This window comes from Corvus moneduloides, chromosome 27, assembly GCF_009650955.1.
Source record: "Corvus moneduloides isolate bCorMon1 chromosome 27, bCorMon1.pri, whole genome shotgun sequence".
Taxonomy (NCBI): domain Eukaryota; kingdom Metazoa; phylum Chordata; class Aves; order Passeriformes; family Corvidae; genus Corvus; species Corvus moneduloides.
Window position 1 is genome coordinate 165264 of NC_045502.1, and position 22119 is coordinate 187382.

The 22119-nt window shown below is 60.4% G+C and overlaps 3 protein-coding genes across 12 annotated transcripts; 1 reads left to right on the top strand and 2 right to left on the bottom strand.

Annotated features, from left to right (window-relative positions):
- Window positions 1–1053: 1053 nt before the first annotated feature.
- Window positions 1054–8954, bottom strand: YKT6 (YKT6 v-SNARE homolog). 6 transcript variants are annotated; one of them, XM_032091878.1, is made up of 8 exons: window positions 8855–8954; window positions 8355–8476; window positions 4422–4504; window positions 3886–3986; window positions 2958–3062; window positions 2655–2773; window positions 2210–2311; window positions 1054–1813 (listed from the first exon to the last, which is right to left on the bottom strand). In XM_032091878.1, the coding sequence occupies exons 2-8, from the start codon at window positions 8456–8458 to the stop codon at window positions 1663–1665; spliced, it is 765 nt and encodes a 254-aa protein (XP_031947769.1). In that variant the 5' UTR covers window positions 8459–8476; window positions 8855–8954; the 3' UTR covers window positions 1054–1662. The 6 variants fall into 6 exon arrangements, with proteins under 6 accessions (XP_031947769.1, XP_031947770.1, XP_031947768.1 ...); XM_032091879.1 differs by having other exon boundaries at window positions 8832–8938; XM_032091877.1 differs by having other exon boundaries at window positions 8778–8869.
- Window positions 8955–9812: 858 nt separating this feature from the next.
- GCK (glucokinase) lies at window positions 9813–18281 on the top strand. Of its 3 annotated transcripts, XM_032091907.1 has the most exons (10): window positions 9816–11069; window positions 13406–13568; window positions 13689–13843; window positions 14075–14194; window positions 14285–14380; window positions 14715–14814; window positions 16486–16669; window positions 16887–17042; window positions 17676–17909; window positions 18022–18281. In XM_032091907.1, the coding sequence occupies exons 1-10, from the start codon at window positions 11025–11027 to the stop codon at window positions 18164–18166; spliced, it is 1398 nt and encodes a 465-aa protein (XP_031947798.1). In that variant the 5' UTR covers window positions 9816–11024; the 3' UTR covers window positions 18167–18281. The 3 variants fall into 3 exon arrangements, with proteins under 3 accessions (XP_031947799.1, XP_031947798.1, XP_031947800.1); XM_032091908.1 differs by lacking the exon at window positions 14285–14380 and having other exon boundaries at window positions 9813–11069; XM_032091909.1 differs by lacking the exons at window positions 9816–11069; window positions 13406–13568; window positions 13689–13843; ... (1 more) ...; window positions 14285–14380; window positions 14715–14814 and having other exon boundaries at window positions 16577–16659.
- Window positions 18282–20074: 1793 nt separating this feature from the next.
- On the bottom strand, window positions 20075–22084 carry LOC116435533 (prosaposin-like). Of its 3 annotated transcripts, XM_032091934.1 has the most exons (5): window positions 21518–22081; window positions 20899–21023; window positions 20675–20821; window positions 20423–20595; window positions 20075–20176 (listed from the first exon to the last, which is right to left on the bottom strand). In XM_032091934.1, the coding sequence occupies exons 1-4, from the start codon at window positions 21753–21755 to the stop codon at window positions 20428–20430; spliced, it is 678 nt and encodes a 225-aa protein (XP_031947825.1). In that variant the 5' UTR covers window positions 21756–22081; the 3' UTR covers window positions 20075–20176; window positions 20423–20427. The 3 variants fall into 3 exon arrangements, with proteins under 3 accessions (XP_031947825.1, XP_031947826.1, XP_031947823.1); XM_032091935.1 differs by having other exon boundaries at window positions 20075–20595; window positions 20899–21020; window positions 21518–22084; XM_032091932.1 differs by having other exon boundaries at window positions 20075–20595.
- Window positions 22085–22119: the final 35 nt, after the last annotated feature.

Genomic DNA, 22119 nt, shown 5'->3' on the forward strand with positions numbered 1-22119 from the left:
CACGGGGGTCCCAGCCACAGGGGGCTGCCAGGGGGTGAGTGAGGTGGGGGGGACACACACAGACTCTCTCCCCTCCACCCCAGTCCAGTGCCTCCCCTGGGGGGCCCGAGACTGATCCTGGGCACTGCTGCGCAGGGAACACGGTGGGTGCCTTTGGGAGGGTCCACCAGTCGCACCCCCGTGTCCCCATCCCGCTGATCCCCACCCCATGTCGCAGGTGCCAGTCCCAGGTGCTGGCAGGTTTTGGCAGGGGGCAGGTGGGTGCCACGTCAGGGGGCAGAGGGCAGCTGGGGGGTGTTGGGGTTCAGGGTGGGGGGCTCAGGACGATCCAGCCAGCACTGACGCAGCATTGAAAGCACTTTAGACTAAGAGAATGGGTCTCTTAGGGGGCACAGGCTGCTCCGCCGGCGCCCCTCCCAGCACAGGGGCACTGGCAGCACATCCTGCACCCCCCCCTCCCACGGCCAGCGCTCGGGGGGACCCCGTCACCCCCAAGGCCCCCCTCCCTGGGGAGGCATCACTCCACTCCAGGCACTCCCCACGTGATTCCCCAGGGCATCCCCACCATGCTGAGGGCTGGTTTTGGCTGGGGGGGAGGGGGCGGGATGGGCGAGGGATATTAATTATTTTTTAATTATTCTGATGATTTCTCTGCATGCCCTTTGCGCGGGAGCAACCCTCGGGCGCTAACGCTGTATGTCGAGGAGCTGAGCTGTTCCTGTCCCATGAATGCTGGTGGATCGTTGCCAACTTTTTCTCTTTCCTCCCCTTTTCTCTCATTCTTTTTCTGTCTCCCCCTCCCCAGCATATCCCCCCCCATGCCCCTCCCCCCAAAAAACCCTTTGTCTTTTCTTTCTGAGCCTTGTAAGTGTAAAAGATGACTCTGATTTCGTTTTTGTCTCGGGAAAACTGCAAATAAATTATGAGGAAAAACCAATGATCATTAAAGTAGAAGGTGGAGAGAGAAGGCCAAGTGCATCCGTCCCTGCTGGGGTGCCCAGGGCATGTCCCTCTCAAATCCCACCCCGGGACGCCACAGAGAGGGAACAGAGGTACAACTGCCAAATACGACTTTATCCCCCTGGCCAGCGCAGCCAGGGCATGGAAACAACTGGAGCACCGCAAGGTACAGCCCAAGCCCAACTTTTCCCTTCCCGAGGAGGAGGAAGAGGAGGCAGTGAGGGCTGCTGGGCCCTGGCAGGTGCTGAGCCCCCCCCACCCCGGCTGGTGGGAGCAGGGGAGGGGCTCCGAGGTGCAGGGCAGGCTGGTGAGCTCCCCCCTCCTCCAGCACTGGGACACAGCTCCAGGCGTAGGGAGAAGCTACCCAGGGAGGCAGTGAGCACCCCCCACCCAAGAAACCTCTTCTTTTTCCCTTCCCCCCTTCTCCCACCCCCCAGCTCACCCTTAGGACACAAATACATAAAAGCCCCCCCAGCCCCTGGGATGGCAGGAGGGGACTCCACCTGCCCCCTCAGCCCCCTGGACAGCAGTGGACAGCCCCTCCAGGCTTCTGGGGGGTGTGAAGGCAGGGAGTGCGTGGCCAGGTGCCCCCTGGTCCAAGCTGTCCCAGGAACAGCAAGGGTGGGGGGTCTTCAGTGTGGACCTCCCCCCATGTGTGCTGGCCCGGTGCCAGCCTTGGTGTCCCCTCAAGGTGGACAACAGTCACATCAGCCCAGGGGGCTGAGGACCCTCGGCCCAGCCCCAGGAACACCCCTGGGGTGGCTGCGGAGGGGGGTGGAGGGCTGGTGGTCCGGAGGTGGAGACCCCGGGCTCCATGTCACATGATTTCACAGCAGGAATTCTGCTTTCGGGCCTAAGAAGAGAAGGAAAACCACCTGTAAAACTCCCCAAGGGTTTGGGGGTCCCAGGGCCACCCACCCGAGGCCCCTCTCCTGCTGAAGAGGCCAGCACAGCACAAAGGCTGATGACACGGAGGCTCCTTTCCTTTTGGCCAGAGCTGGTGCCAGGAACTGGGATGGGCATCGCCCCCCACTCACTGCAGGGTGCACGACACCCCCAGTGAGGGGCTGTGGGGCTCTGCAGCTGGAATTGGGGCTCTCTCCAGGCCCAAAGCCCGCAGCAACAGGGGTGATCCCTGCCTGGCACCCAGAGCTGTGCCCCAGGGTTTATCCATTGGGGGTGACCCCCCAAGGATGACGCTCCACCCATCTCCAGCTCCCTCAGGGAGGGGGTGACCCTCCACACCCACCGTTTTGTAGAAGGCTTTGGATTGTGCTCCAAGCACCTCTGATTTGGAGACCAGGTCGTCCAGCTTCTCCCCACGCTCCAGCAGTGATTCCATGGTGTTGTGCTGCCAGAGAAACATGTGCTGAGCCCCAGCACCAGGCCCCCACACCCTGCAGCAGGAGATGGAGGTGCCACCATCCCCCATCCCACCCTCCTACAGTCCCCCCAGCTCTGCAGCCCCAAGGGAGACGGGAACTTGGCCGGGGGCAGGAGCAGCAGAGCTCCCACTGGGTCGCCAGGCAGAGAAGAGACCAGCATTTGGAGGAGGGGTCAGAGCCCTGGTGCTTGTGTCCAGCCAGCTGGGAAATGCCCAAGGAGAAAAAAGGAGGGAAGGGAAGAAGGGGAAGGGAAAAGGAAGCTCCCACACCAGGGAGGTCTCCAGGGTCGACTCTACCCCTGCCCCATACCGTGCCCCCAGGGACCACCGGCTTGTGCAGGCAGGAGTGTCCTGCAGCCTCACCAGGATGATTTTGGTCTCGTCCAGCTCTGCCTGCACTCGGGTCATCGGGTCGGCGTCACGGGGGTTCTGGGGAGAAACAACATGCTGCTGGCACCACCACAGGGACACCAGGGTCCCCTGGACACAGCCCCAGAGCACCGGGGTCCCAGCATGCGCCAGAGTGTTGCCCACCTCCCCTGCCACTTTCAGGGCTGTAGGGAGCACAGGGATCCTCTGTCCTGGTGCCCTGCAGCGTCCCAGGGGTCTGTACCTGGTATTTGCTGAGGTATCCATCCAAGGCAGAGTAGGTGATGGTGGCAGGTGACCCTGAGGGCCAGTCCATCTTGCTGACCTGCCTGGAGAACTCATCCAGCACCTGCCAGGTAAGGAAGCAGCAGTTACCACCCAGGAGCCGCAGCTGTGGGGCCACAGTGGCTGGAGGGGTTTTGCTCGTCAAAATAGGAGATCTGGAGATTTTTGGGAAGGGACCTTACAGCTCATCCACACCCCTGCCATGGGCAGGGACACTTTCCATTAGACCAGGTTGCTCCAAGCCCTGTCCAGCCTGGCCTTTGACACTTCCAGGGATGGGGCAGCCACAATTTCTCTGGGAAACCTCTGTTAGTCCCTACCACCCTACAGGGAAGGACTTCTTCCCAATATCCCATCTCACCCTGCCCTCTGGCAGTGGGAAGCCACTGCCCTTTGTCCTGTCCCTCCAGGCCCTTGTCCAAATTCCCTCTCCAGCTCTCTTGGAGCCCCTTTAGGTACTGGAAGAGGGTCTGGGGTCTCCCTGGAGCCTTCTCTTCTCCAGGCTGGAGAGGCACGAAAAGGGTTGTCCAGCCTTGACACAGGCTGCCCAGGGCAGTGGTGGAGTCCCCATCCCTGGAAGCATCCAAAGAAACACACAGACATGGCACCTGGGGACATGGTTTAGTGGTGGCCTTGGCCATGTTGGAGAAATGGTTGGACTTGATGGCCTTGCAGGGCTTGTCCAACCAGAACAATTCCACCGTTCCATGAGAGGTGCTCCTGCCCTCTGACCACCTTGGTGACCCTGCCCCCCCACCCCTCCTCCTCTTCTGAGTGAGCTGAGGGCAGAGACACGAATGAACAGGCCTGGCACACGAGGACCAGAGCGATGGCCAGGCCAAGGTGGCCGGCCCTGACTCTCCGCAAAGCCCTGCATGTGCCCTCACCTTGTCCAGCAAGGTGAAACAAACCCGCTGTGGATACTCATTGTCTGCGATCACCACTCCGGCCAGCCCGTCGGTCCGCACATACACGTGGCACAGGTACTCTGGGAAGGAAATTCCTGTTAGAGATGCAGCAAAGGTCCTGAGCCTTCCTCAGCACCCACCACCTTCCCCCCAGCCCCCACAGTTTTCCCCCCTCCCCAAAACCACCCCGGAAGGTGTCATCAGCACCTGCATTTTTCATTAATTCATTAGGAAAGCAGGAAGGGCTTAAAATTAAAAGCCCCAAGTTGTGCTGTGGCAGGGGACCACAGCCATGCCACACAGTGTGGGACATGAAACCGACAACACATGGTAGCCAGAGGTAGATAAAAACCAGTGAGGGAAGAGCTCAGCCTATTTTTAACTAATTTTATTAATAACAAGGCTGGGGTGTCATTAAAGAGGCTCCAGCAGCCAATCCAGGCTGTGCCCCACATGTCCTGGGGCTCGGGAGGCATGTGAAGCAGGACAGGGAGGCTGGAATGAGGTGCTCTCACCTTGCTCCTTGACCGAGGCCCTGCTGCCCAGCGCCGAGCGCTCCGCGATCAGCTGGCTCGTGAACGTCATGAACTCCTGCACACTGCGGGGACACAGCGCAGGGCCTGGGGCAGTGCTGGGGAAGCAGCTGGCCCACAGCACCCCGGTGTGCAGGGGTAACGAGCCCTTCCCCCCCCCCCAGTCCCCGAGTCTGGGCTGTGGGGCTGCAGCTGAGCACTGGGTTTTCCTTGGGAGAGAGGCTGGACCCTGCACCTCTGCAGAGTGACAACCCCCAAACACATACCTCCAGCCACCACCCAGACCCAGGGGAGCACCCAGAGCCCTCCAGTTGCAGTGACAGGCTTGTGTCCTTGGGCTGAACTTGCTTTTTGGGGATTTAGCAGAAAGCAAAAATGCCACTGAACCTGGCTCTGCCCGGCCAACACCTGGTGACCAGCTGCATCATGGAATCATGGAATGATTTGGGTTGGAAGGGACTTTAAAGACCATCCAGTTCCATCCCCTGCTGACACCTTCCACTAGAATCACAGAATCATAAAATATGCTGAGTTCAAGGGACCCATCAGGATCATTGAGTCCAACCCCTGGCTCTGCACAGAACACCCCAACCATCCCACCCTGTCCCTGAGAGCATTGTCCAAACGCTTCTTGAACTTAGGCTTCATGCTGTGACCACTGCCCTGGGGAGCCTGCTCAGTGCCCAAACACCCTTTGGGGGAAAAACCTTTTCCTGATATCCAACCTAACCCTCCCCTGACACGGCTCCAGCCATTCCCTCAGGTCCTGTCAGTGGTCACAGAGATCGGAGCTGCTTCTCTGCTGCCCCTCGGGAGGATGTTGAAGAGCACGGGGAGGTCTCCCCTCAGTCTCCTCCAGCTGAACACATCAAATGCCCTCAGATGCTCCTCATATGGCCCCTCCAGACCCTTCCTCATCCTTGTGGCCTACTTTGGACGCTCTCCAATGGCTTAACATCTTTTTTTAATTTGTTGTGCCCAAAACTGCCCCAGGACTTGAGGTGAGGCCACCCCAGTGCAGAGCAGAGCAGGACAATCCCTCCCTGTCCTTCTTGCCATGAAGGGCCCAGAACTGGACACAGCCCTCAAGGGGCCTCAACAGGGCCAGCACAGGGGATGATCACTCTCCTGGGCCTGTGGCCACACCATGGCTGGCACAGGCCAGGTGCCATTGGCCTCCTTGCACACCTGGGCTCATGCCCAGTCGCAGCCGACCAGGAGACCCAGGTTCTTTTCCAATTCTCCAGCCACTCTGCTCCAGCCTGGAGTGCTGCCTGGGGTTGTTGTGGCCCAAGACCAGGACCCATCACTTGGGCTTGTTGACTCCTCACAGCGTTGGCCTTTGCCCATCGATCCAGCCCGTCACTCCGTGCCTGTGTCCCAAGTCCCTCTCCAGCTCTCTTGAAGCCCCACTAGGCACTGGAAGGGACCCTAAGGGTCCCCAGGTCCTTCTCTTCTCCAGCCAAACAGCCCCAGCTCTCCCAACCTGCCCCCAGAGCAGAAGGGCTCCAGCCCTTACAGCATCTCTGTGGCCTCCTCTGGACTTGTTCCAGCAGCTCCACATCCCTCTGATGTCAGGTCCCAGAGTTCGAGGCAGCTCCGTAGGTGGGGTCTCACCTGAGCGGGTCACAGGGGCAGAACTCGCCCTGCCCACGCTGAGCCCAGGACAGGGATGCCCTCCCCATCCCAGGGGGATGTTTGACCCCCCAGGCATCCAGCCACCCCTGTGAGTCAAAGTTAAAGAATATCCTTAAGCCAGACTTGCTCTAAGTTTGGAAAACATTCCTGAGCCCAGGCTCAGTCCTGTCCAACAGGCTCCTCAGTGATCCCTTCTCATCCCACAGCAAAGGAAAAGAGGCCAAAAATAATGAGCAAGAGTAAAATAAACCTGTTTCCAAAACACCACATCGTGGGCATGCTGGAATTAGCCAATGTGGGGCAACGCATTCCCCAATTCAGCTGGAAAATCCCAGGAAGGGATATTTGTCAAGGATCAAGTTACAAAGTTTGCAAACACCAAGGAGTGGGACAGCTCCTGCTTGGGAGGTGATGTGGTGCCAAGGAAACGTCACTGGACAGAGACACTGGCATGGCAAAGACCACGGTCTTCTGACTGCCTCCCACTGCTGGAAGCAATTCCAGAGGGGAAGTTGCCTCTCCCAGTTTACACATCCCTTAGAGTGGTCTGCAATCCTCCCAGCCCGGACACCAGTTCTACAGAGACTCTGGACTGTCGGGGTTTCAGGCACTACAGAACAAAGTCCAGCCCAAGGATTCCTGAACATCCTGAACATCTCAGCTTCGTCAGAGAGGGAACATGGACACCTTCCTCCTAGTCTAGGGATCTGCTGCCAGCCACGGCCCCCACCATGACCCCAGGTTTTCATATCTAGGTTGGAAAAGACATTTAAGATCACTGAGTCCGAAGGATGCCTTAGGCTTGAATGATGCATCACAACCCTATGTCAGTTAGATCCCAGCATGTATCTTCTTCAAGGACACCTCTTCCACTGTGAATACTGCTTTTATTTCCCAGTATTCCTGAAGGAACTGCCCACTCAAGACTCCACTCTGCCTTCCTGACCCCGCCAAATTCCCTGGCAGATGTTCAGCAGACATGAGGCACTAGCACAGCCCAGCCCCGTGCTCCAGCCCAGCAGGTTCCACAGCTCCCAGGAGCCACAGCCCTGTTTATCCCAGACCCAACCCTTTGACCCAACTCTCTGGGAACTCCACAGCCTCAAAAAAATGAATGTGCAGCATTTTAACCCAAACTTCAGCTAAACACACCTTAAACATCACACCTGGGCCAAGCTCTTGCAGATCCTCCGAGCACCACCCATGAATCAGCCTGGGAAAAGCATCAAATCCCAGGAACAGCTGCATGACTGACACACACCCTCTCCAAACCTCACTGCTCTTCCCAAAATCCCAGGCTCTTCTTCAGGCAGAGATGCAGCCTGCTGTGGGGGAAGCCCACAGCATAAACACACAGGGAATTTTCCCAGGATTTGGGAAAACAAGAGCTGCAGCTACAGAGTGTTTTGGGACTGGAGCTGATGTCACACGCTGGCACCGCTCCGCGTCCCACTCGCACATTTGGCTAAGAAAGAGCTTTTTAAGACAGTCTTACTTCAGTCTTTCCCCTTTACCCCTGGAATTACAGAACCAAATGTGCCTGAGGCTCCATAAAACCTTGGCATTGAAAATTTGGGTCCCAGAAGAATTTCCTAACTCCTTTACCATCTGAGGCAGGCACTGGGAACAACCTGTTCCACAGCATGCTCCTGCTTTGTTTGACAGCTTCAGGAGGTTTTCGGGAGCTGTCGAGAGCTCCCTGATCCCTGTGAGCCCAGTGGAACACCGAGAGTCTGGACTGGCATTTGGGGCTCAACCAGCTCACCTGAAGCCATGGGAATAACTTGAGCAGGTTTTTGTGGGCTGGGAAAAGCTTCAAGTGAGTCCAAACAATCCATGGGCACCAGGATCCAGGCGAGTCCTGTGAGCCTAGCACAGACAGGCCTCTTCTCACCCCACCCAAGGGGAAAGAGCTGAGCCCACTCCCAGGGCATCCCCGCACCCTGATTTCATGGCTTGGCTGCACTGGAGGATTTGTGGAGTCAGACCTGACCTACTGCTGGCTGGGGCTCCAGGAATTTCACTCCATTCCTGAGGCTGACCCATCATTCCAAGTGCTGCAGCAGGTCGCAGCACCCAGGTTGTGGCTCTAGGGGTATTACCCCTTAAGAAAAGCCTTTCACTGCTGCCACTGCAGCCCCAGTGGGGCAGAAAACCTCCCAAAAGCTTCTGCTTCCCCTCCCCAAGGTCCTGCCTGAGCCACACACCAGCCTACAGCACACGGAGGCAATTCCCCCTCCCCAGCCCCCCCAAAAGTTCCAGCGGCCCAGCACCCACCTGGATCTCTGAAAGAAGTTGAAGGTGGACACATCGTAGGCAGCTTTGAGCAAATGCACTTTGGCGTCACCCTTGTAAAGGACACTTAGGCTGTAGAGCCTCATCGCGGTGGCCCCGTGTGCCTGGGGGGAAAAAAGGGTTGGGGCTGAGGCCATGCAGGGGCCAGGACACCCCCGGACCTCCCTCTGCCACAGCCGTGCCTGGGGTTGCCCCCAAACCCTCCTTCCGTCCTTTAAATGCTATCCCAGACAGCCAGAACCCTCCCGACCCCCGGAGCCCAGCCTGACAGCGCATCCCGACCGCCGCCCAGCCAGGTCTCCCTAGTCCAGCCTAACCAACCCCTACCCTCACCTGACCCAGCTGGCCCAGTGTAACCCAGCCCCTCCACCCCGTGTAACCCGGCCACTCCTCGGTATAACCCACTACAACCCAGCCGCCGGCCCCTGGGCAGCCCCGCCCAGCCCGGCGTTGCCCCACCGGCCCAGCTCGCCCCGCAGTGCCTCGGGACAGCGGCGGGCGCGGCTCAGCGCGGGCGCTGCCGACACGGCGGGGGCGCGACCCGGAACGGGAACCGCGGCGCCGGAAGCGCCCCGAGCCCGGACACTGCCACGGGACTGCTCCCGGCCTGCGCATGCGCCGAGACCGCTCCGCCCCCAAGCCTTCTGACCAATCATCGCCCGCCTCCCCGCTCTCCCGCCTCAGCCGCACGGCCAATCAGCGCCGCGCTGCTGGTGCGGGCAGTGCTCGTTCCCCAGCGCGGCCAGCAGGGGGCGCTGAGCCCAGCAACGGGGGCGGGGCCTGTTCGCTCCTCCCGCTGTGGGCCGGGACCGCGCTGGGGGGGGGGGGGGGGGGGTCCCTGTGTGGGGTGGGGTTCCCCTCTGTGGGGTGAGGGTCCCTGTGTGGGGTGAGGGTCCCTGTGTGGGGTGGGGTTCCCCTCTGTGGGGTGAGGGTCCCTGTGTGGGGTGAGGGTCCCTGTGTGGGGTGAGGGTCCCTGTGTGGAGTGGGGTTCCCCTCTGTGGGGTGAGGGTCCCTGTGTGGGGTGAGGGTCCCTGTGTGGGGTGGGGGTCCCTGTGTGGGGTGGGGTTCCCCTCTGTGGGGTGAGGGTCCCTGTGTGGGGTGGGGGTCCCTGTGTGGGGTGGGGGTCCCTGTGTGGGGTGGGGTTCCCCTCTGTGGGGTGAGGGTCCCTGTGTGGGGTGAGGGTCCCTGTGTGGGGTGGGGTTCCCTTCTGTGGGGTGAGGGTCCCTGTGTGGGGTGGGGGTCCCCTCTGTGGGATGGGGTTCCCCTGTGTGGGTGGGGGTCCCTCTGTGGGATGGGGTTCCCCTGTGTGGGGAGCCTTCCCCTATGGTGTAGTGACCCTCTGAGGAGGGGCCCCACGGAGGCAACAGCCTCTCCCGGGTGCTGGGGGACACCCTGGGGACTGGGGACCCTTCCATGGGGCTGTTCTGCCCCTGGGTGGAGACCCCTCCATGGTGGGGGTGTACTGACGAGGGGTGGGTGAACCTCCCGAGGGTTTTGGACCCCTCGAAGGGGTGAGGACCCCTCTACGGGTGGACACCAGCACAGGGGCAGGGCTGCCAGAGCCCTCCTGTGCCCCCAGGTTCTCCCTGCACAGGGGGCAGGTGAGGTACTGTGCGGTGACCCTGTGTCCCCTAGGCCCTGCTCTGCCACCCACAAAACCTCTGTCCTCCCCAGAGCCCCCTCAGTCCCCCATGGGGCTGTCACCCCAACACCCATCCAGGCTTCCCAGGGACCCTCCCCAGCTCTGTGTCTGAGGAGATGCTGCCACACACCAAGACCAGAAGGTTTTGGGGTCCACCCATGACCAAAGGTGCTCCTTATCCCATTTGGACCCCCATAGTCCCCTGTTTCCGCAACGCTGGGTGGATGACGCGGCTCTGGGGGCGATGGGAGTTGCCACATCCCCGTCCTCAAATCCAGCATCCATCCCCGATCTGTTGCGACGCCTGGTGTCAATCCCAGCACCGCTGGATCCTTTCCCATCCTGGGGGCTCGGAGCACTTCCCAGTCGCCCTCGGCCCTCCACGGGTGTCTGTAGGCCGTGCTGTGTCCGCGGTCTCCATGGGAGCATGCCGGTTGCCAAGCCGGCCGGTGGAGTGCTTGCCACCACCATCGAGCCGTTGGTATGACAACGGGGACACGGGTGACCCGGGGCGTGGTGCTTCGCGTGACGGGGCCAGCGGCCCCTGCGGGGAGGGTCCTGGCCGAGCCTCGCCAACACACAGGGGGTCCCCAGGGGCTGCCAGAACCTGCTGCGTCGGGCTGGGACCCCCGCACCAACACCAGCCCGGGAATTTATTGACACATTGAGGAAGCGAGCGGGAGAGCGAGAGTGGAATCCCTCTGGAGCGAAGGATGTGGGGCGACAGCGCTGATCCCACCAGGGCCCCGGGCCCTGCTCCCTGCCCCTCTGCTTGAGGCCGGGGGTATCGGGACCCCCTCAGTGGGTGCCGGACTGGGGCGTCAGATGAGATAACGCAGCGAAAGTGGAGCATCCGCGTGTGGAGCGAGGGACGGAGCAGCCCAGCGCCTGCCAGACACCCTCCAGGACAGTGCAGGGGGCTCCCCCAGGCCAGGCACCACGGTGGGGGCACAGGGGCTGAGGGGGGCACGGCTTGGCCCGCAGCCCACCCCACCTCGCCAGCTGCCCCCATGCTGGATCACCGAGCCAGAATGGAGAGCAGCAGGAAGGAGAAGGTGAGGCCACTGCCAGGGCAATGCTGGGGGGCCGGGGGGGCCAGGGGATGCCCAGTGGGTGTGGGGAAAGGTGCAGATACTCACTGGGGTTCCAGCCTTCCCTGGAGTGAGCGGCCGGGTGCTCCCAGCATCTCCCAAGGTTCCAACAGAGGTAGCCAGGAGGATGGCTGGTGGGGAGGACACCAGCTCCCAGGCAGCCTGCAGGCAGCCCAGCATGCCCCAGGGGGGTCCCCATCCCTGAGGTCACCCCCCCAGCACAGCACGGGCCCTACAGCACTGAGGGCTCACAATGGAGCTGGGAGCATTTGTAGGATTTTCTGCTGGGCTGGGATGCTCCCACCATCCAAACATCACCCTGGGCATCTTGCAGCCATGCAGCTGCATCCCCAGGATGAGATTGGGCCTGTCACCTCCTTCAGCTGGCTGTCATCATTGTCACCGAGGCACCCAGCAGGATGGCACACGGCTCATCCCCAGTCAAAAACCAGTTGTTTGTGGGAAGCATCCTCTCCCAGATGGATTGAGCTCATGGGGTCACGGGTGAGGACAGTGGAGACATTCCCTGCTGCCGACTGGGACACCAAGGGGACACCAAGGAGACTCGGCACATGCTGAACCAGCAGAGATGGATGTCACTGGCCCCTGCAGCCAGTGGCCACATAGTTCCCAGCTCCATCCCTTTTGTGGGACGCATTGGAACACACCATTTCCATGGGACACTGAGAGCCAGATAATGTCATGTGGGAAGAGCCAAATCCTGCCAGGGGAGAGCCAAGCCCATTGTTTTGAAGGCGAGTGAAGAGATGAGTAGGTACATGTGGTGCTGAGATGGAAAAAACATTGGAGAAATAAAATTTGGACTCCTGGGTGCCAGCCTTGGGAGGGGGACCCTCCAGCCGTAGCAGATCAGGTGTTCCCATGCCAAGCAGCCCCATGGGATGGATTAGCACTGAATACCTTCAGCCAACAACCCAGGAGAGATCAAATCCAGCTCCTTGCTTTTCCTGGCAGGATTTTTCCAGTCATCCAGGGCCAAACACCCTCTGGATCAGGGCAAACCTCACCACAGTGCTGCTGTGGGTGCCCGGCTCCGTTCCAAGGGGTCCATGCTGCAGCCATGTCTCTTGGGGTTTTGTGTCCCAGCACCTGGGGGTCCAGGGCTAATGGACCGCCAGCACTCAGGACCAGGATGGAGTGGGGGGGTGCCAGGATCCCACCCAGCTGTGGGTGGTGGCTGAGGTCACAGGAGCTCTGCAGGGCCTCAGAGATATTTGGGCTGAGCCCCCACTTGAGGGTTTGGAGGCCAAGGGATGGCACTGGGGGCCAGGCGATGTGCCAGGATGGAGGGCAGCTGGACTGAGCCGAGGCAAGGGGTGCCCCCAATGTTGGGACGCTCCACACCCCAAACGCTTTCTTGAGCCCCCTACCCCAAAACCTGTCAGGAAACAGCAGCAGCCTCGAGGCAAACATCTGTGTGCGGCGAGAGCACTGGAGCCTCCCCAGAGCCGGTGACTAATGAGCCCTAATGCTGCCGACTGCAGCTGGTGAAGGAGTGCCGGCTCCAGCTCCATCTGACAGCCGGGGCACCTGGCCCCAGCTCTGCCGGCTAATGAAGGCTGCGCCGAGCCCGGGGTTGCTACGGAAAGGATAAACACGGATCCTGCTTGCCAGGTGCTTCCCTGGAGTGGGCCCTGCGGCTCTCCCTGGCAGCGAGGCAAGGCAGCAACCCCTGAGAATGTTCCTGCCTGCCTGCCCTCTGCCCCATATTAGCCCCACGTTCGATGGGTGAAAAACGGTACCCATGATTCCCAGTGGGATACAGGGAGAAGGATGCTCCCAGGGGAACAAGGAAGACACACCAGCATCTTCATCATAAAAGAATCCCATGTCCTTGGTGGGAGATGCTGTACTCCTCAATGGCATGGCCAGAAGTGCTCCTTGCTGGGAATGAACCTGGGATTCATCAGGATGGGATGTCCCAGGTCACTGCTGGAATGGGGCCAGCTTCTACACAACCATCCCAAAAATTCAGCTGGGTGACAGAGATGGCAGAACCCCAGTGCCAACCCTGGTCCCCAGGGACCCCAGAGCTGACTGTGGCATCCTGCAGGCAGCACCAGAAGGGGACTTGGTGCCTTGTGACAGTCCTATGGATTCCCTGGTGCCTCAGTTCAGCTGGAGGAGAACAGCAGAGCAATAGGATAAGGCATTTCAGGGTGTCTGTGTGCCAGTGGGGAAAACCAGGGCTGGGGGAAGGAAAGCTTGGCTATTTCTTGCAGTTCAGGCCCCTTGCATCCCATATCCCTCGTCCCTGGCTGATGCTGTGTTGTGTGCAGGTGGAGCAGATCCTGTCAGAGTTCCGGCTGAAGGAGGAGGACCTGAAGAAGGTGATGTACCGGATGCAGAAGGAGATGGACCGAGGGCTCAAGCTGGAGACACATGAGGAAGCTTCTGTCAAAATGCTGCCCACCTATGTCCGCTCCACCCCCGAGGGCTCTGGTACGGTGTCACTCCCAGTCCCTTGTGTCTCACCCCTTCCTCAGACCCCATCAAGCTCCATGTGGAAGGCTGAGCCTACCTAGAGCCCATCACCTTCTTCCCTTCTCCCTGGCTTTGCAGAGGTGGGAGATTTCCTGTCACTGGACCTGGGTGGCACCAATTTCCGTGTGATGCTGGTGAAGGTGGGCGAGGGAGAGGAGGGGCAGTGGAAGGTGAAGACGAAGCACCAGATGTATTCCATCCCAGAGGATGCCATGACTGGGACAGCTGAGATGGTCAGTGGAGCACACGGGGCATCCCATCCCATCCCATCCCATCCCATCCCATCCCATCCCAGTCCCTTTCACAGTGTGTGTTTCAGTGGGGACACTGGAGGGGACACCCCCATCCCTAAGAAGCTGGGAGGTGGCCAGGCCTGGGGAACCCATGGTGGGGACAATGTCCATCCAAGGGCAGTGGGAGGGTGGGGACATCCCTTGGCAAAGGCTGGACCTCCTGTCTTCCAGCTCTTTGACTACATCTCCGAGTGCATCTCTGATTTCCTGGACAAGCACCAGATGAAGCACAAAAAGCTGCCCCTGGGCTTCACCTTCTCCTTCCCCGTGCGGCACGAGGACATAGACAAGGTGAGGGGGTGGCCGGGCAGCGTGAGGGCTTAGGGGTCCCCAAGCCTCAGCTACCCCCACAGCCCCATTTCGGTCTGACTCCCACTCCAGGGCATTCTCCTGAACTGGACCAAGGGCTTCAAAGCCTCCGGCGCGGAAGGGAACAACGTAGTGGGGCTGCTGAGGGACGCCATCAAACGGCGAGGGGTGAGAGGATCAGACGGCTGTGCCGGCACCGGCGCGGTGCCGAGACCCCAGCACCCCGGCTGTCCCTGCAATGGGCTCACTGAAGCCTGGCTGTGCCTGCAGCAGGGCCACTGGAGCCTAGTGTGTCCCCAGGAAGGGACCACTGGAGCATAGCTGTCCCCATGATGGGGCTGGTGGAGCCAAGTGTGTCTCTGGGCAGGGCTGTTCCATGTGTGTGCACACACGTGTGCGTGACACATGCCCAGGTCCTCACCCTTGGGGACTGTCCACCCCAAACCCACCTGTTGCGGGACAGCCTGACCCCCCATGAGCCCACAATGGTCCCTGTCCCCAGGATTTCGAGATGGATGTGGTGGCAATGGTGAATGACACGGTGGCCACGATGATCTCCTGCTACTATGAAGATCACCGGTGCGAGGTTGGGATGATTGTGGGTAAGATGCCCCTTCTACAGGGACACCTGGCTGGGGACAGTGAACTGTCCCATGGCCCCGCTCCCCTGCTGCTTCCCCCATCCTTTTGGGGGGGACACACCAAGGATGGGGGGGTGGCAGTGGCACCCTGCTGGGGTGTCCGGTGGTTGGGACATTCGATGGTATTGCCTGGCCCCAGCACTGGCCCCTGGTTGGGGCACTTTGGGAGTAGAAAGAGGGTGATCATCATAACAGGGCTGTTGGTGGCTCTGGCACTTCATCGTAGGGATAGGGACCCATGGAAGGCAGCTGGTGTCAGAGAGCCGGGTGGTGGGGGTGAGTTTGAACTCTGCTGGCTCCATCCCCCACTCCCTGCAGAGAGCAGCCCCCCACCTCCCCCAGCCCCTCACTATCATTTGTGCCATCAGCCACGTGCCGATGTGTCATCTGGGCTTCGCATCCCCTCACCAGAGTAAACACATGCTGGGATGTTGATCAGCTTCTTGGGGCTGGGCTGGCCTCAGCACAGTGCCCAGAGCCCCTGGGACCCTGCTGTGGAGACAAGTGGCCAGCCAGGGCTGTGGGGACACTGCAGGGGCGGGGAGCAGGAGGGATGTCCATCGCCATCACTGCAGGACAAGGACATGCAGCTCCAAGCACAGCCCTCAGCCATGATCAGTCACTGAATCCTGGTGCTCATGGAACAGCAGTCACTGGCTGTTCAGTCAGTTCTCTGAAATGAGGTCTAGCATGGAATCATGGAACTGTTTGAGTTGGAAAAGCCTCTAAGGTCATCGAGTCCAACTGTTCCCCAGCATTGTCAAGACCATCACTAACCCATGTCCCCAGGTGCCACATCCACATGGCTGTTGAATCCCCCCAGGGATGGGGACTTCACCACTGCCCTGGGCAGTCTGTGCCAGGGCTGAACGGACCTTCCCATGAAGGAATTTTCCCAATATCCAACAGAAACCTCCCCTGGTGCAACTTAAGGCAGTTTCCCTTCTATCCTTGGAGCAACCTGGTCTAGTCAAAGGTGTCTCTGCCCAGGGCAGGGTGGTGGAATGAGATGAATTTTAAGGTCCCTTCAAACCCAAACCATTCCATGATTCTATATTTTGATGGTTTTATTGCATCCCAATGCCGGGTGGAGTAGGGATACAGATTTGGGACCTATGTAGTAAGTTCCCAACCATCCTTGGTTCCAGCTTTCATGAAATCACAGAATGGTTTGGGTTGGAAAGGGACCTTACAGATTATCCAGCTCCATGCCATGGGCAGGGACAGCTTCACTAGACCAGGCTGTCCAGCCTGGCTTGTAACACTTCCAGGGATGGAGCAGCCATAGCTTCTCTGGGAAACTTGTGTTTGTCCCTACCACCCTCACAGGGAAGGATTTTTTCCCAGTATCCAATCTAAATCTCTCCTCTTTTCGTCTAAAACCTTTCCCCCATGTCCTGGAGCCACCCTTGAAGTAGTTGTAGGCCATGGTGCCAGTCACCAGGTTGAGGAATGCCCCTCATCCATATGGGTCCCAACCCCTGTCCTGGCACATGTCTGGACCCTCTCCAGTTCTTCCCCATTGCTCCACAAGACTATCCCAGCTTTATCCCAGTTGGGATGGGAGGGCTGTGGCGGGGGGGTGTCACTGCTGCCCCCCCGCCGCCCAGACCCATCCCCAATTCCTGGCAGGGACAGGCTGTAACGCCTGCTACATGGAGGAGATGCACAACGTGGAGCTGGTGGAGGGCGACGAGGGGCGGATGTGCGTGAACACGGAGTGGGGGGCCTTTGGTGCCTCCGGGGAGCTGGACGAGTTCCTCCTGGAGTACGACCGCGTGGTGGACGAGACCTCACTTAACCCCGGTCAGCAACTGTAAGGAATAGGAGAGATCCAGTTCCTCTGGGCATCCCTCCCATCCCCTGCACCACACTGGGCTCAGCTGCCCAGCACGGGCATCCTTCGCCCTGGACCGTGCCCATGCACGGGAAACACATCCAGCAAGGAGGGGGGAAGGAAAGAGGGTGTGCTGTGGGATGTGACCCCTCAAATCCCAGCTCTGATGCCACCCCCTCGCCTCTGTCCCCCCCAGGTATGAGAAGATCATTGGGGGGAAGTACATGGGGGAGATCGTGCGGCTGGTGCTGCTGAAGCTGGTGGATGAGAACCTGCTCTTCAATGGGGAGGCCTCTGAGAAGCTCAAGACCCGCGGGACCTTTGAGACCCGCTTCATGTCCCAGATCGAGAGGTACAAGGCTGGGGGGTGGCACCCCAAACCTGCCAGGCTGCATCGCACTGGGAGGTTTGTGCTCTCACTCCACACTGGTCCGGGAATACTGGGGAGTCTGTGCTCTCACTCTGCACTGGGCTGTCCCACATCAGGATCCTTCTATTCCATCATCCTATACCAGTCTGCTTTGACTGCCTCATATTGGGGTCCTTTATCCTGTTACTCCACACCAGCCTGCTCTGACTGTCCATCTTGGAGTCCCCACATCCTGCCACCCAAACCACAGTGTCCCATGTCACAGGCCCATCATGATGAGACATCATGATCCGATCATTCCATACCTGCCTGCTCTGTCCCGTTTGGGGTCCCCATGTCCCATCACTCCACATTAGGGGGACTCACTTCCAGGTCCCTCTGTCCCATCACCCCACACCAGCCCTCTACAGCAGCACCATGTTGGGGTCCCCCATCCCATCACCCCACACCAACCTGCTCTGACTGACCCAGTTGGGGTTCCTCATCCTATCACCCCATACAACTGTCCCATGTGAGGATCCCCCATCCCATCACTCCCCCATCCCTCTCCAGCTGTCTCACCCAGCATCCTCACCCCCCAGCCCTTGCTGACCCCCTTTTCTCCCCCCATCCCAGTGATTCTGATGACCGCAAGCAGATCTACAACATCTTGTCAGCCTTTGAGCTGCTGCCATCCCGGACAGACTGTGAGATCGTGCGCCGGGTGTGTGAGAGCGTGTCCACACGCGCCGCCCAGATGTGCTCGGCCGGCCTGGCTGGAGTCATCAACCGCATGCGGGAGAGCCGCAGCCAGGACACCCTCAAGATCACTGTTGGTGTCGATGGCTCTGTCTACAAGCTCCATCCCAGGTGGGGATCTCCAGACCCTTCTCCCTGCTGACATCCCTATCCTTTCCCTTCATCCCCCAAGCCTTGACCCCGTTTGTGACCCCATTTGTGACCCCGTGCTCCCACTCCCCAGCTTCAAGGACCACTTCCACGCCACAGTGCGGCAGCTGACACCCGGCTGTGACATCACCTTCATCCAGTCAGAGGAAGGCAGCGGGCGCGGGGCCGCCCTCATCTCGGCCGTGGCCTGCAAGATGGCCTGCATGATGGGGCAGTGAGCTGGACTCAGAGGGGATGGCAGGGCCAGTGGTCCCACTCGGAGCGCTACGGGAGCAGATACGGACGTGGGAAGGAGGCGGCTCCGGCCCCCCAATAAACGGGGTGTGTGTGGACTTCTCTGGGGCCACTTGGGCCACTGCTCCTCATGCCTCTCCCCCCATGCTGGCAGGGAGACCCCCATGGGGCTGCCCCACATGTATGAGGCAGCTGAGGAGCTTCCTATGCCCTCACACCCCCCTATCCTCACACAGCTGCAGCAAGGGGTGCTCCAGCATACCCCAGCCCCTTTGCTGGGGGAAAGACCCCCTCAAGGGAGTTGGCCTAGAGAAAAGGGGCACTTTGGGGGGTGTCAGGGTGGAGGATCTCCTCACCAGTGATCCCTGGGGTGCAAAGACTGAGTGCACCAGAAAGGGCCAGATGGAGGGGGGCATATTGGGGGGATCCTCTCTAGCCATGTTCCCACCCATGTTCCCTGAAAGGTCTGGGGCACCCCAGGGATTTGAGTTCACCAGAGGGTCTGGAGCAGAGTATTGGGGTCCCTTTGGGGGTCATGGGCACCCCAGGGTGTTGGGGTCCCTCTAAGGATCTGGCAGTACCGCAGCATATTGTGGTTCTCTGAAGACTCTGGAGGCAACCCAGGATTTTGAGTCACTCTGAGGGTCCGGAGCACCCCAGGGTGGAGGGGTCCTCCTGGGACACCACAGGGTGTTGGGATCCCTTTGGGGGTTTGGGGCTCCCCAGGGTCTGGAGCCCACTCAGGGTGTTGGGGTCAGCGCTGGGGTATGGGGCTACCCCATGGTATGGGCTGTCTTGGGGGTCTGGGGTTATATCTGGGATATTTGGGGCCACTGCAGGGGTCTGGGGTCACCCTGGCACATGGGGGCACCCAGGATCTAGGGACTTCTCAGGGTGCTGGGGTAACTCTTGGGCATCCGGGATCATGTGGGGGGACTGGATCACCACAGGGTGTGGAGCCAACCTGGGGGGCTGGGACTACCAAGGGGTCTTGGTGTCCTCACAAAGCACAGGGTCACCCCACAGCTGGGGGGTGCATGTTGAGGGGCTGGGGACACTGCAGGGGTCTGTGTCACTCCAAGGGACAAAGCCACCCAGTGGTGCTGCTCCTGAAGCCCCCAGCCCCATGGGTGGCACTGGGATCCCCACAGCTCATTGCAAGAGGGGAAGGGGATCCCTCTGCTCTGCTTGGCTGCAGCCCTCAGCCAGCAGGATTCCCTGTCTTCTGATTGGCTGCAGCCCTCAGCCAGCAGGATTCCCTGTCTTCTGATTGGCTGCAGCCCTCAGCCAGCAGGATTCCCTGTCTTCTGATTGGCTGCAGACCTCAGCCAGCAGGATTCCCTGTGTTTTGATTGGTTGGCACCAGAAAGACATCCTTGAGCTCTGATTGGTGGCAGGCCTCAGAGACCCACAGTCTCTCTGTTCTGATTGGCTGGGGGCAAACAGAAGCGATTCCCTGCACTCCAATTGGCTGGAATTTAAAAAAAAAAAAAAAAAAAGGGTGTGGGATTCCCTGTGCTCTGATTGGCTGGGACTGAAGAAGGGATTCCCTGTGCTCAGCTGGGACAGTGCCAATGCCATGTGTTGGGGACAGTGCAGATGATCCCAAGCCCATGGCAGTGCCAGTGACAAGTGTATGACAAGTGACAGTGCCAAGTGCAGGGACAGATGCAGTGCCAGGCATGGGGACAGTGACAGCCAGGGCCACCCAGGTGTGTGGAGGGAACCGCTCACTCCGACCCACGTGGGACACATCCCCACGCTACCACAGGCACCTTTGGTGTCACCTTGGCCCTGCTGGGGCAGGCCAGGGCCAGACTATCCCCTGCCAGTGCCTGGTGCCATATGCCCTTGTCACCGTGTCCCCCCAGCGCAGACAAAAAAGACCCATGGAACCAGAGGAGGGACTTTATTGTGTGGGAAGGGGATGGCTGGGCTGTGGGGGCATCAGGGGCTGGAAGAGCATCGGGGTTTGGGGGCATTCGAGGCTGTGCCTGTGGAAAAAGGAAAAAGCAAGGGGTGAGTTGGGGGCCAGCAGAAGCAGCTCCTCCAGCCTTCCTCCTGCCCCGCAATGCACTTTGGGGTGACCTGGCTCACCCCCACCCTACAGAGCTGCAGCAGGGAAGGTTCAGGAACCCCAAGCATAGGATCGGGATGTGGGGTGCAGGACACAGGATGCAGAATGCAGAGTGCAGGATCAGCCCATGGGATGCAGGATCAGGATATAGGTGGGCCCTAACCACGCTCAGGACCGGCAGATGCCCATGGCGATGCAGATGTCCCGGGGCGCGTCCCCATTCTGCAGCGCCTCGGTGATCTGGTCCCGGTACTTCTTCACCAGCTGCTGGCACAGCTTGCCCTTGGCCCGGCCCAGCGCCTGGCAGCCCTTCTGCAGCGCCGCCACCACCGCCGCCTGCCAAAGGCACCGCAGGTCAGGGGGCCGCAGGGAGATGGCCCCCAGCCCGGCCCCCCAGACCCCCATCACCCCTCACCTCGTCAGGGTCGTCACCTGCCAGTGCCTGTATCTTCTTCAGGGCCTTGGTGCACAGCCTGCACTTAATCCCCCTGCCCTGCGCCACGCTGTCCCCATCAGCCATGTCACTCCAGTCAGCCATGTCATCCCCTTCAGCCACATTCCCCTGTGGCGACACAAAGACCCTCAGGGCTGCCTGGACTCCTGGGTGGCCCTGGCAGAACTTGGGGGTGGGGTACTCACCAGGGCCAGGCTGTCCCAGAGGTCCTGGCACTGCTGCTCCTGGCCACAGCGTATGGCCATGTCCATGTCCCAGCACCAGGACATTGGGTCACCCTGGCAGGGCGGGGGGACCATGGCCTGTGCTGCTGCATGGGGACAGGATGGTGAGTGTGGCCGCAGGTTGGGTGCCCATCACTGAGGTCCCTGGGGGCCCAGACCCCTAAACCACCAGCCCCAGGTACTCAGCCCCATCCCTACCATCCCTCCTGCCTGTACCCACATCCTTCTGTTCCCACCATTCCTACATCTCCATGCAGACCCTGTCCCCAAACATCCCCAGGTGCTGGTCCTAACATGGGCACCATCCCCATTACCCGTGGGTCCTCAGGCAGACCCCATCCTTGCCACCCCCAGGTGCTTGGTCCCATGAGACCCCATTCCCACAACCCCCGGGCCCCCACCATCCCTGAGTGCCTGTCCCTACACAGACCCTATCCCGACCGCCCACAGGTCCCCACACAGACCCCAGCCCCACCAAGCTCAGTCATCCAGGCTGCCATCCCCGTTGTCCCCATGTGTTTCCTCTCCCTGCCACCTCAGGGTGACCATCCCCCCTGGGAGGCAGGAGGGTCCCCATTACCTCCCACTACCACCAGCACCAGGAGGAAGGCGGCAGCCATGGTGAGCCCACCGAGCCGGTGACAGCAGGTGACTGACAGTGGGTGACTGCCTGCATCCTGACACCTTTTATAGTGGGGCTGTGGGGGACCAAAACCCCAAAACGCCTTGAAACAGAACACCGCGACTCCCCAGGCCCCTTCCTGCCTCGCACCTCCACCCCCGCAGGAAGGCGATACGGGGGGGCTCGGGGGGCACATGGGGGAGCTCAGCAGCCCCCAACCTCCCCAGCTTCGTCCCCTAAGGGAAGCTGCCCCTAAGTCCCCCCAAGTGTGGGGCAGGGAGCAAGTGGCCAGACCCCCGAGGGCTCCGGAGGGTCTATCCCGGGATCGGGAGGTCTATCCCGGGGTCCCCTTTGGCCCCCTCCGGTCTCTGGGGAGTCCAAGGGCTTGGGCTTAGTGTCCCCCTCGAGGTCAGTCTTGGTGTCCTGTCTGGGGTCGGTCACGGTGCCCCCTTCCCCCCATGGGTTCCGGGGGGCCGGGGGATCGATCCCAATGTCTCGCTGTCCCGGCCCCCATCCCCTCCGTGTCCCGCCGCCCCAGGCCCACAGCGGTTGCCTTGGCA